The following is a 12725-nucleotide window of genomic DNA, read 5'->3' as shown; positions in this document are numbered from 1 at the left end:
TCTATTTAGCACTAGCCTCTTTTGAAGTACAGCAAAGTCCATGCCTGACCTTCTCATTGTCTCACTTTCAAGGTTGATCATTCAAGGATTTCAATTTACAAAGCAAACTTGTGGAGTCCTTCAGTGACTTGTGTGTTCAGCACAGCAGATCAAACATACAGGTAAGTGTTGCTATGCCTGGGTGAAACCTTCCACTGTGGTTATACTGCTAATGAAACTCAATCTGATGCAAAATCCGAGGAGAATGCTGAGATCAACCAGGGAGGCAATTCACCTGCCTGCCTAGAACGTGCCTTATGCTGTGTACATTTTGCTAAATGCTGGCCTAGAGCCACAGAGTTTTATTCACTGACATATCTGAGGCTGAAATAGGAATTAATTTTTACGTAATCTTATCAGTTAGAGAGAGAGAGACAAAGAGTTAGACTAAAGTGGGTTATAAAAGGCACAAGCTACACTTGTACAGCCTATTGTGTAAAGCAAACAAAATGAAGTGGCTCATTGCTCTCTGTCTACTAATCGCCCTTGCAGAGTGCCTTCACAAGTAAGTACTTTGTCTATTATGCTTTAAGACATAATACTCAATGGTATTGATTTTAGTTCCTTCTCCTTATCGTGCATAGTAGGAGATAGCTATTCGGCCAAATGTTTACCACAAGTTCATAAATAAATCAGAAAACTTGAGTGTTAACAGCTTTACTTTATTTTTACCTGGTTTAGAGTTTCCTTTGTCCAAATTCGCCTTCTAACCACAATTGGTTTAACTGTTACTTCAAATATTAATATTAATCTACTCTCAGAATACTTCAAAATTATACATTATATAGCTCATGGGTGTTCAAGTCCAATCCTGGAGAGCCATAGTGGGTTCAGGTTTTCCTTCCTGCCACTTCTTACATCAGCGACTAGTTTTTGCTGTGAATAAATTTATTTTCCTTCATTTTAGTTAATTTCTTTTTTACAATTCAGTCCTCTCAGTTGCTTCTTTTTTTCCTTAAATGGCAGTCAAACAAAAATGAGATGTGAAGTAAATGAACAAATGATCAGCTTAGTCGAGGTCTCAAACGCCAACCAATTTCAATGCATCCCCAACTTCTTAATTAGAAGTCGATTCTGGTTGTTAATTAAACCCATTATATAATTCCAAGCCTTGTTGGTGCAGCAGACATTTCCTAAACAACTGATTTTCTTTTTTGTAAGAACCCTGTCAAAATGTAATTTAGACCTAAGCAGATCAACATTTTTGAGACCTTCATCTTTCTCTATTTTCAGATATTATACGATGGATAAAGATTAGCTGGTCATGTGTTGGCTATCTCATTATTGTTTATTTGCTAATCAAGGAAGAAAAAACAATTAAGAGGTCTGAATTATCTAGTCAATTATAATTAAGGCAAAATATGTAAGTTAATTAGCAGCAAAAACTAGTCACTAATTAAGAAGAGTTAAAACAAAAACCTGAGCTGGACATCCTCAATATAGTTATATACTATATGTTCTGAATTTATATATAATGAGCCCTGTGTTGACTGGGATTGGCTCCAGCAGACCCACGTGACCCTGTAGTTAGGATATAGCGGGTTGGATTATGGATGGATGGATGGATGTAGAGTTAAACCCACAGAGGGCAAGGAAAGAGCAATGGTATGCCAGTATGGGAAGGCAAAGCCATCTGAAAGGTTATTGGTCCTGTTAGGTATAGTGCCATCAACTGGCAATAGACAGATGTACAAGTTCATGCGATAGAGAGAGACATAAAGATAGAAAACGATAAACCAAAGTAAAAACATAGAATGCATTCTACAACATTAGGGGGCAGCCAAGCCCAAAGATGCCAATGTAACCTCACCCTTTTTTGAGACAAACAGCCAGGCCATTTAGTGCTGTAAGAAGCCAAAAAAAATCCTCTGGCCGAGAGGTGGCAGCATATTGTCACTGGTTGTCGACCCAGGAACAGTTTGTTCATTCAATGACAACTTCAAACAGGACTGTTGGGGTGCAAGTAACTAATACAGTGCAGCACAGGTTTCTTTTCACAGCTCTCTATAGGAGCTTTGGATATTTGTGCATTCCTGAGCCTTCATTAGCTCTTATGTCCTTTAGAAGCAATATGTGCACAATGAAAATGCAGACCTCATCTCCACTTTAAGCTACAAACATGGTGTCGGTATACAGCTGAGGAAATGGCTTTGTTGGACAACTTCAACTAAAAAATGCTTACTCAACCCATCACTACTAATATATTAATTAACTCAAGAAACTGTGACATGCAGAAATAATGATGTTTCTCTTGATGCCGAGATCCATCAAAAATCAAAGCTTTTGCTCCTCCGACACAGACGATAGGTTATGGTGGGGGAGGGTACAAAGAAAAAAGAAAGAAATATAAAAGTATAAAGGGGGTATGGTCTATAAATTTAAACATTTCTTATTTAATCTTAAGGACTGACTGTAATTTGTAATTGTATACATATATATACAGTATATATATATATACTGTATATAAACTGCTCAAAAATATTAAAGGAACACTTTGAAAACACATCAGATCTCAATGGGAAAAAGAAATCCTCCTGGATAGCTATACTGATATAGACTGGGTAATGTGTTAGGAACGAAAGGATGCCACATCGTTTGATGGAAATGAAAATGATCAACCTACAAAGACCTGAATTCAAAGACGCCCCAAAAATCAGAGTGAAAAAAGTATGTGGCAGGCTAGTCCATTTTGCCAAAATTTAATTGCAGCAACTCAAAATTGTACGCAGCACTTTGTATGGCCCCTGTGTTCTTGTATACATGCCTGACAACATCGGTGCATGCTTCTAATGAGACGACAGATGGTGTTGTGGGGGATCTCCTCCCAGATCTGGACCAGGGCATCACTGAGCTCCTGGACAGTCTGAGGTGCAACCTGGTGGCATTGGATGGACCAAAACATAATGTCCCAGAGGTGTTCTATTGGATTTAGGTCAGGAAAGTGTGGTGGCCAGTCAATGGTATCAATTCCTTCATCCTCTAGGAACTGCCTGCATACTCTCACCACATGAGGCCAGGAATTGTCGTGCACCAGGAGTGATGTTACAGGCAGCATAATGTTCTCCATGGCTTCTCCAGACCCTTTCACTTCTGTCACGTGCTCAGAGTGAACTTGCTCTCATCTGTAAAAAGCACAGGGCACCAGTGGTGCATTTGCCAATTCTGGTATTCTATGGCGAATGCCAATCGAGCTGCATGCTGCTGGGCAGTGAGCTCAGGGCCCATTAGAGGACATGGGGCCCTTGGGTCACCCTCATGAAGTCTTTCTGGTTGTTTGGTTAGAGACATTCACACCAGTGGCCTACTGGAGGTCATTTTGTAGGGCTCTGGCAGTGCTCATCCTGTTCCTCTTTGCCCAAAGGAGCAGATCCTGGTCCTGCTGATGGGTTATGGACCTTCTATGGCCCTCTCCAGCTCTCCTAGAGTAACTGCTTGTCTCCTAGAATCTCCTCCATGCCCTTGAGACTGTGCAGGGAAACACAGCAAACCTTCTGGCAATGACATGTATTGATGTGCCATCCTGGAGAGGTTGGACTACCTGTGCAACCTCTGTAGGGTCCAGGTATCGCCTCATGCTACCAGTAGTGACACTGACTGTAGCCAAATGCAAAACTAGTGAAGAAACAGTCAGAAAAGATGAGGAGGGAAAAATGTCAGTGGCCTCCACCTGTTAAACCATTCCTGTTTTTGGGGGTCATTTCATTGTTGCCCCTCTAGTGCATCTGTTGTTAATTTCATTAACACCACAGCAGCTGAAACTGATTAACAACCCCCTCTGCTACTTAACTGACCAGATTAATATCCCATAAGTTTCATTGACTTTATGCTATACTCTGATTAAAAGTGTTCCTTTAATTCTTTTGAGCAGTATATATATATATATATATATATATATATATATATATATATATATATATATATATATATATATATATATATATATATATATATATATATATATATATATATATATATATACACACATATATAATTTTATATAATGTATAATTTTTCTTACTATAAAAAGAAATCAGTGGTCGAGAAATGACCAAAAAGACTAGTATAAGGTATGTCTTTTAAAATGTCTTACAAGTTGCATCGAATCCCTTTAAAAATGTAATTATCTGTCCTTGTTAGGGTCTATATTGTAACAAAAGAGTATGTTTTTTAATAAGAATATTTAACACTATTTTTGTTTTCTGAAATGACAAGCATTATAATTATAATTGCTATAATAATAAATAGAAGCAAAAAGACAATGATTGGACATACTTCCAATAAGGGACAAAACAAGAGTCAAAGTTTGAGATGTAATTGATGGGATCTAGACACAAATATTTTTATTTTCAATTTTTTTGTAAGACTGAATCATTTCCTTTATTTAAAAATAAAGTTAACACTGGTTAAGTCGATAACCATTTGTAATGTAACAACTACTACCCCCACTTCCACCCCAACTTTGTGCATGCACAGTGGTATAACCGCTACAGAAAAATGTGTGAATCTGGCATTAATCACATCATCATAATTTAAACATTACAAAAAATAGTTACTAAAACGTTCAAACATATAAATACATAGGCAGAACCTGACAAATATAATGAGACATAAACAAAAAAACCTTGGAAAATGAGAACAAGAACAGGTTCTTTTTTTGATTTTCCACTGGTGAGGAGTGGCCTTATAAATGCACTGGAATTGATTTCACAGGGTGCCTCTGATTAAAGACAAATCAATCCGTGATGTCCTAGAAGAACGAGGGCTACTAGAAGATTATGTAAGCAAATATCCGGTCAGCCCAAGTGACCAAGATGCTGAGCTGGCGACCACATCCAACGAGCCCCTGAAGAACTACTTTGATGTAAGTTTCTCAAGCCTAACTTCTTTAAAATATGAAATGGTTAGGAGGTGTGATGAAGAAACAGCAAAGAAAAAGGAGTAAAGTTCAGTTGCGTTTCTTATGCCAAAATATAGAGAGGAACGTGGTTAATTTTGATACATTCTAGGTGAAGGGATAAAAAGAAAGGAAAGCAGAGGTCATAGCCATCGATGACAATATTTTCTGCTGAAATGTCAACATATGCAAGTTAGAAAATGTATGCAGGGCATAACATTCAGGTGTGTTCAGGGACTTAATTACAGTAATTAATAAAAAAAAAGTGAAACATTTTAATTTTTTCAGTTACTTCATCAATGAGTTAGTTATTGCATTTTTGTTTTTTAAATGCTTTTGTAGAAGTGAGCTATATTCAATAAGAACAGTGATAATAGAAAGAAATTACATTAGTTTATAGACTACATTGAATCCATGCTTTTTAACAGTTTGAAATGTAACCCAAATAGGTTTTCTGTGGCTCAATAGCTTTCAGGAACAGTTGCTGCTAATTCAGGTGATGTCAAAATGTCATCTATCAATGTCCTCTTTTTAGTTGTTGGATGTGGTGGTTCCATGACTAATTGTAGTTCAAATTACTTAAACAACATTTTTGAAAGATCTCTGCTTCAGACCACAATGAACAGTAGCTCTAGTGTCACAGAAACAATGTGCAGACAAAACAGATGTCAGGTTGTTTTAATGTAAAGGAAATACTAAGTGCATATTTATTTGTTCACTAGTGATTAGCAAACTTTGCAGTGTTGGAGAAATCATGGAAGTGTTCGCTAGTATCGAATAACTCGGCGAAATGCACTGAAGTCAATGGGGACATTCTAACTGAACTAGAGTTGACTGGATTATAATGGTGCAATCATCTTTAAAGTGTCTGGAGGCTAGGGAAACATCTACCAACTATACTGGACCAATTAATGTGGCCAAAAAGGTGAACTGAGCTGCGTGGCAGCAGTGCCAACCACTGCACCGCCATGCCTCCATGAGATCAAAGAAGAACACAGTCAAAACAAAATGGAAATGTCAAAATCGTAGTCAACAGTCAGAAAAAAATATTGTATGTTGTTTTATGTTGATTTATGTGAGAAACTATTGCTTTGTGTGCTTTTCAGAAAAGAAGCCCTGCAGCACCTCACCACCCCTGCCCAGCGGCACTTCAGCTGCCACAGTTGCACACAGGGCAATGCCTGCAGCAACAGGCGTTTTATGTTGATTTATATGAGAAACTATTCAGTGGCATAGCTAGCTTGCTGTGCAGCACCCTGATGTTGCCCCCCTCCTGTCTAGCATAACTGATAGCAATTTATTCACAACTAGATCCTAAGGGCCGACTGGGCAGCAGCATCCGTAACTACATCACTACCAGATCACATGCTGGTGACAAACAAACTGGCTCTCTAAATTGAGTTTGTAATAACTTTTTAAATTGCTTTATTACAGCAGTTGAAATTTAGAAAAAATAACATACATTGTGGGAATGCAATGTAGGTGGTGTGAGTACTAGTAGTAGTACGTAACTAAATGTAAGATGTGGACCCGCTTACTTTTCCAAGACAACTTTGTGAAGGAAGACGATTAAAATGTGATGTGAGATAGAAAGTAGAAACTGTTCTGTGCTATAAAATGAAGCAATTTCAATTTGCAACAAATCAAAATGACAACACTGGCTGACAGGATACTACTACACAATCGACCTGTTTTACACAAGTCCTGAGACATCATAAAATCAGGTGTCAATGATTCCAAAAAATTTGCCCTGTTGGTAGGAAATTTCTTTGTCATTTATATTGCTTGTTTGTCTTTAGTAGTTTCTTCATTTTTAGTGGTTTCAGCAGATAGCACCTGATCTGAAGCCATTGTATCGCTACTTCTAGACTCGGTAGTTGTAACCATTTCACTCACTGCACTGTCTGCATAAACTTCTCGCGGCCATTGCAACAATTCACCAGCATCAGCATTCTCAGTTACTACAGCTGGCCCTTGCTCAGTTTTGAGAAAGGTAGAAATCATGATAAGTCTAGCGTTTTTTAATTCCTGTTACAGGCGTGCCTTACGTTTAGCAGTACTACTCTTATAACATTTTCTGGATCCGCTGCTAATGGCCAACATGACGTTGTATGGCAAGTCTATAAAAACCATCAAATTGTTCAAATATTGGGCGTTTGCTGACTAACAGGAACCATAACTTAACATAATCATTATGATTTACTGTTTACGAGTTCAAACTTCGAAAACTGCTGACATCGAATCAAAGTACAAAAGTAACAATTAAGATAATAATGTATATTTACGTTATTCATGTGATGACCCTCAAAACTTCTTCTGTTCATGTCCGCTATGGCATGCTAAAGGTCTCCAAAATTTGGAATGTGCTACTTCTTTATAAGGAGGGCTAGGACATGTTGTGCCTCCGATTAGGTTCCAAACCTCCGAACTCCCTAAGTCTAATTTTGTGTAAATTGTAGACCTGACAAATACGTAATATCATTATGGATTGGATTTGACTTGCCTGGTGATGGTGCAAACATAACTGTGAATTATTAACACAATTAACTGTACAAATGATTTAAGTTAGTCAAAAAAAAATTTATCTATACGGACTTGAGTGGCCCCCTCAAGCTCATAGGCCCTTGTGTTTTGCACAATTTGCACAATCAATTGCTACAATTTTTGGAAAAGTATTCTGCCCTGGGAGAAAAGGAAAAAAAAATCAGCCCTAAAAGAGTTAAAGGCAGAAAATTCAAAATGGCCTGCCATGATTGAAACTGCTGGCTTGTTCAATTTTTTGAAGTCAGGCTGAAGGCTCTCTAAACTGTCTGTGTTGATGTTTTGTACTTTTTCTTCTATCAAAAAGACAGAAACGTTTTGTAAATAGTAATAAATCTTTCGTTATTATTATTTTATTGTGTTTGGGGGGGGTGTCAGTCTCCTTCAAAGTTTGTTTTTTATCTCTAAATGGCTAATTATGCATACATAGGGCGCAGGCCTCCTTCTCTTATAGTGACATGGAACTCGAAGATCGATGTGCACATTTGGCAACAAGCAGAGATAATTTATTATTTATGCTGTATATGTTTCATAAAAATAAAATGTGAGAACATGCATTCTTTACTTATCTGTTAAGATTCTTATGTTGTGTTCACCTACTATACACAGTATTAATGTGCCTTGCATTATGGCTTTACATTTTATAGCATTTGTTTTAATGACAAATGTAAAAAACTGTTATGAATACTGATGCTATAGTAGTTCACCAGATGCCTTAGCATCTTTGGTTTCCATGAGTCTGCATATTCTGCTTATATCTGCATGTGTTTTCACTGCTAACCCAGAGCTTCTCCCAGTGTTCAAATGTGCAGTGCGTCAGCCAGTAGACTAGTGATACTAACTGTGAGCATGATTGTGTGCTCTGAGGTTAAAGAAGAAAGAACATAGTGAGAGATGAGCAGATTTCGTAACCAGTCTGTAATGCAAATAATCAGCATCTGTTTTGTTGTCAGGATCAGCTGTTGCATACATAAAATAGGAAATATACAAAATAAACAAGCTGAAGTGACATCTCTCAAGATATATCTGAAACAGTAAACTAATCCAAGTTCACACACAGAATGTTTCCCTTTGTTAAGGCAGACTATTGCTTGAATATCAATATTCAAGCAAAACTGAAATGAATACACTCTGTTAAATGCAGATTCAAATTATTTAAAAACAGTATAAAAATATTCCAAAATATTTTTATTAATTTAAAATAATTAGTGGGCTCCAAATGTACAGTGCTGGGCCTACAATATGGCCAAAAGTACAAGCCCACGGCTGCCCCACTGGCTTCCTCCAAAGTCCTCAATATTCTTCCATACCTTCTGACAGTGTGTGTCTCTCACAAATCTGTGTGGCCCCACCAGAATTTTCATTCCAAAGCACAACTGCACATTTTAAAGCTGGCTTCTTTAACTCTTTTAGGGCTGATATTGACTTCTGTCGAAATTCAGGGGTAGAGGATGGTAATCAGCTATAAATTGCGACGAAACTCGCCCTTACTCTTTAATTCGACTCTCTTTGCTTGAAGGAAAGTTATGTAGCTTTGTTGATTTGACCTCAATTTCCTGCGTGTGCATGAGATGTGAAGAGCAAACATCTAGAGATACTAAAGCATATGTGCAAAGCAAAATACTCCATGAACGTTTTAAGTTTTATCGCTGAATCGCACTCTGACTTTTCGGAGTCTGAGTTTGACCCAAGTGATCTGGAGATATATATCGAAAATGAAAGTGAGGTACCAGCATCAGCCTGTTGGTCCCCAGCTGATCGTGGTGCTGAAAACGTAGATGATACGCTTACAGCAGCGTAGGCCTAGGAGGACCAGCACTTGTGATGACGAGAGATGCAAACCAGATTGCATCACACTGTGACTGCCACCGTTGCCCCCCTGTTGTGCAAAGACAGAAGGTAGCTGCCTTTACATTACTGCAGGCCATTAAGCTGCCTCTGTGCAGCCACTGCTGCAAGAGATGCCAAACAGGTGCCAACAGCAGCCAAAGCACGTAGCAACATAATATATTCAGCCCTCAAAACACCTGGGGCCTCATGCATAACGTCGTGCATAGAATTCGCACTATAACATGACATAAGCACAAAAGCTGAAATGTGCTTAAGCACAGAAAAATACAGATGCTAGAATCTGTGCGTTCACCAACTTCCGCGTTCTTCTGCTACCTAAATCCCGGTCAGCGTGAAAAGTAATGCGCGTGCTGTCCCGCCCCAACTCCTCCCAGAATTACGCCTCTTTGAATATGCAAATCAATATAAATCGCCCTTAAGCTCAGCCTTCTGTGAAAAGGCAATAGAAAAAAGCACGGAGGAAAATATAAGAATTTCAGCGAATACCAAATGGGGGCAAAGGAAAAACATACTACAGTAATCCCTCCTCGATCGCGGGGGTTGCGTTCCAGAACCCCCCGCGATAGGTGAAAATCCGCGAAGTAGAAACCATATGTTTGTATGATTATTTTTATATATTTTAATGCCCTTAGAAACTCTCCCACACTGTTTATAAATATTCTCCGCACAGTTATACAGTAAACCCTTGTTTATCGCGGTTAATCCGCTCCAGACAGATAAATGAATTTCCACGAAGTAGGATTCTTTATTTATAAATCTAATATTTTCGCAGTTAGAGCATAGAAAACCTGTTTACGACCTTCTAAATACGTTTTTTAACATTATTAGAGCCCTCTAGACATGAAATAACACCCTTTAGTCAAAAGTTTAAACTGTGCTCCATGACAAGGCAGAGATGACAGTTCTTTCTCACAATTAAAAGAATGCAAACATATCTTCCTCTTCAAAGTGCGCGTAAGGAGCGGAGAATGTCAGAGAGAGAGTAAAGTAAACAATGAAAAATCAATAGGGCTGTTGTGCTTTTAAGTATGCAAGCACCACGATAAAGCAGTGGCAATGAAGGGATCAATGCGAAGGTAGCCTTTCAGCATTTTTTACAGGAGCGTCCATATCTTCTAAGCAAACAGCCTCTGTGCAAAAAGCCCCTCTGCTCACATCTCCTCCGTCAAGCGCAGAGAACGTCAGAGAGAGAGAGAGATTAAAGCAAACAATCAAAAAATCAATAAGTGTGCTTTTGGACGCACCTCGATAAAGCGGCATTTCTTAGAGGAGTGTCGGTATCCACTAGGCAAATAGCTTCTGTGCAAGCAGCACCTCTGCTCACACCCCCTCCGTCAGGCACAGAGAATGTCAGAGAGGGTGAGATAGAGGCAGAGACAAGCAAACAATCGAGCACCGCGCAGGAGGCATATCTTATAGCATTGAGGAGTTTTAGTTAATATGTAATACGTGCTCTGATTGGGTAGCTTCTAAGCCATCCGCCAATAGCGTCCCTTGTATGAAATCAACTGGGCAAACAAACTGAGGAAGCATGTACCATAAATTAAAAGACCCATTGTCCGCAGAAATCCGCGAGTCAGCGAAAAATCCGCAATATACATTTACATATGCTTACATATAAAATCCGCGATAGAGCAAAACCGCGAAAGTCAAAGCGCGATACAGCAAGGGATCACTGTACTTGTTGATTTAAACAGTGGGATAATCAACAAAAGGAAGTTGATCGAGTGACATAGTGTGTTGGAGAAACTCGAAAGCTCAAGTTCACAAAGTCACACAGTGCCCAAAATAAAAAAGAAGTTGTCAGATATCAAAGTTGCCGTGAAAAGGGAGTCATAGCCCACCGTCTGAGCTTATTAGGGTACAGACAAAAAAAAAAAAATAGGCATACAGTGGGGAAAAAAAAAATTTCCACTTTAATCACGTAGTTTATTTTGTCATTAAAGTAGAACATCATAAACTTCATCTTAAAATCATTTAATTTACTAGTTTCTCAAATCCCATCGTAACTAAAGTAGCACGTTAAATGCTTTGTTTTGTATTTGATCTTCAATGTGCTCTGTGTGTGTGAATCACTGTGTGCTTCCGTTCTTTCTCCTTCTCCGACAGAACACAGAATCCATTACATTCGTGATATTACAGCTCTCTGAATAATTAAAATACTGAGATATATACATTATATCATTTTCATGATGATTGGATTGAAAGCATGTTATTAAACATGAGAACACGATGGCGCAGTGATTGTTCATGTCTCACACAAGATGCTGCTGCGCCATGCGTGACCTTCAATGAAATAATTTATTATAGCAGTACTGTCTCAAACATACTAGCCTCCAATTCCTGTCCTTACTTTTCTTTCCCCAAATACCCAATCGCCACATAATCAGCTCTGTAATAGACGTTAAGACATCTGTAAGCTTACAACGACGATTCTTCAAAAAGTTTAAGGAACACTGAAATATCTTCGTAGTACGTGTTTAATTTTTCTATCCATCTATCCTTCCAGTGCCGCGCCAGCCTCAGTAAATATACAGCGCCCAAGGCAGGAAAATACGTGAACATGTAAGCGCTGCGGCACTGTGTTCTGGAATAGGGATACACCAAGGTCACAACCAAAGAAAATGCCTGCAAGCATTAGTGTATATGTTATATGTTACAGGTCTTACAAAATTAAATATTACTTTGGTGATGTTTTTGATTATGCCATCTGTTAGCAACTGTACTACCAGCCTGGAGGTCCCTGCTGCATCCAAAAAGGGCAGTATTTCTCTATTGGCCTTGTGAATAGTATAATTGATCCTGCAACCATAAACTAAGGAATAACTCTGAGGGTCTGTTTAATATTGAGAGTCTCCAAAGCTACTTAACAATTCCTCAGAAGCTTTTCTGCACCCATATGAAAGGTGATATGTGCCATAACATCATTCACCATGTCTCATATTTCTATAGGTAAGTTTCCTTTTTTTATCCCATTTCATCTCACAGCTTCTAGCAGGGACACATATTTGGAAATTACTGGTCATGATAACTACGTCAATTTTTTGATGAAGAAAGCAGCCATTTTCTTTCTTTTGTCCCACAGATATCCTACTTTGGAGTCATATCAATTGGAACTCCACCACAGTCTTTCAAAGTTGTCTTTGACACAGGATCTGCAAACCTCTGGGTTCCTTCTACATACTGTAACACTAATGCCTGCAGTAAGTAATCTAAAACTCATTTCATGAAAGTGCAGCTAATGTTGGCAAATTATAAGCAATTGTACTGTATGTAGAATGGTCTAGACCAATGGAAATTCTTCTATTATTTATTATATGAGGAGGCAGGTTTATTGTCATTATATTGTACTTTTGTGTCCTCTCCCAGACAGTGTAAATTAGTTTCATATGTCAGATCT

General features: G+C 38.4%; 1 protein-coding gene across 1 annotated transcript in view; it reads left to right on the top strand.

Annotated features, from left to right (window-relative positions):
• Positions 1–488: 488 nt before the first annotated feature.
• Positions 489–12725, top strand: part of LOC120526654 — a 61328-nt gene continuing 49091 nt past the window's right edge. Inside the window, exons 1-3 of the mRNA XM_039749809.1 lie at positions 489–544; positions 4750–4900; positions 12411–12528. Of these exons, the coding sequence (XP_039605743.1) occupies positions 489–544; positions 4750–4900; positions 12411–12528 (325 nt within the window). The remainder of the gene's footprint in view (positions 545–4749; positions 4901–12410; positions 12529–12725) is intronic.

This window comes from Polypterus senegalus, chromosome 3 (genome assembly GCF_016835505.1).
Source record: "Polypterus senegalus isolate Bchr_013 chromosome 3, ASM1683550v1, whole genome shotgun sequence".
Classification (NCBI taxonomy): domain Eukaryota; kingdom Metazoa; phylum Chordata; class Cladistia; order Polypteriformes; family Polypteridae; genus Polypterus; species Polypterus senegalus.
This window is presented reverse-complemented; position numbering and strand designations above follow the sequence as displayed.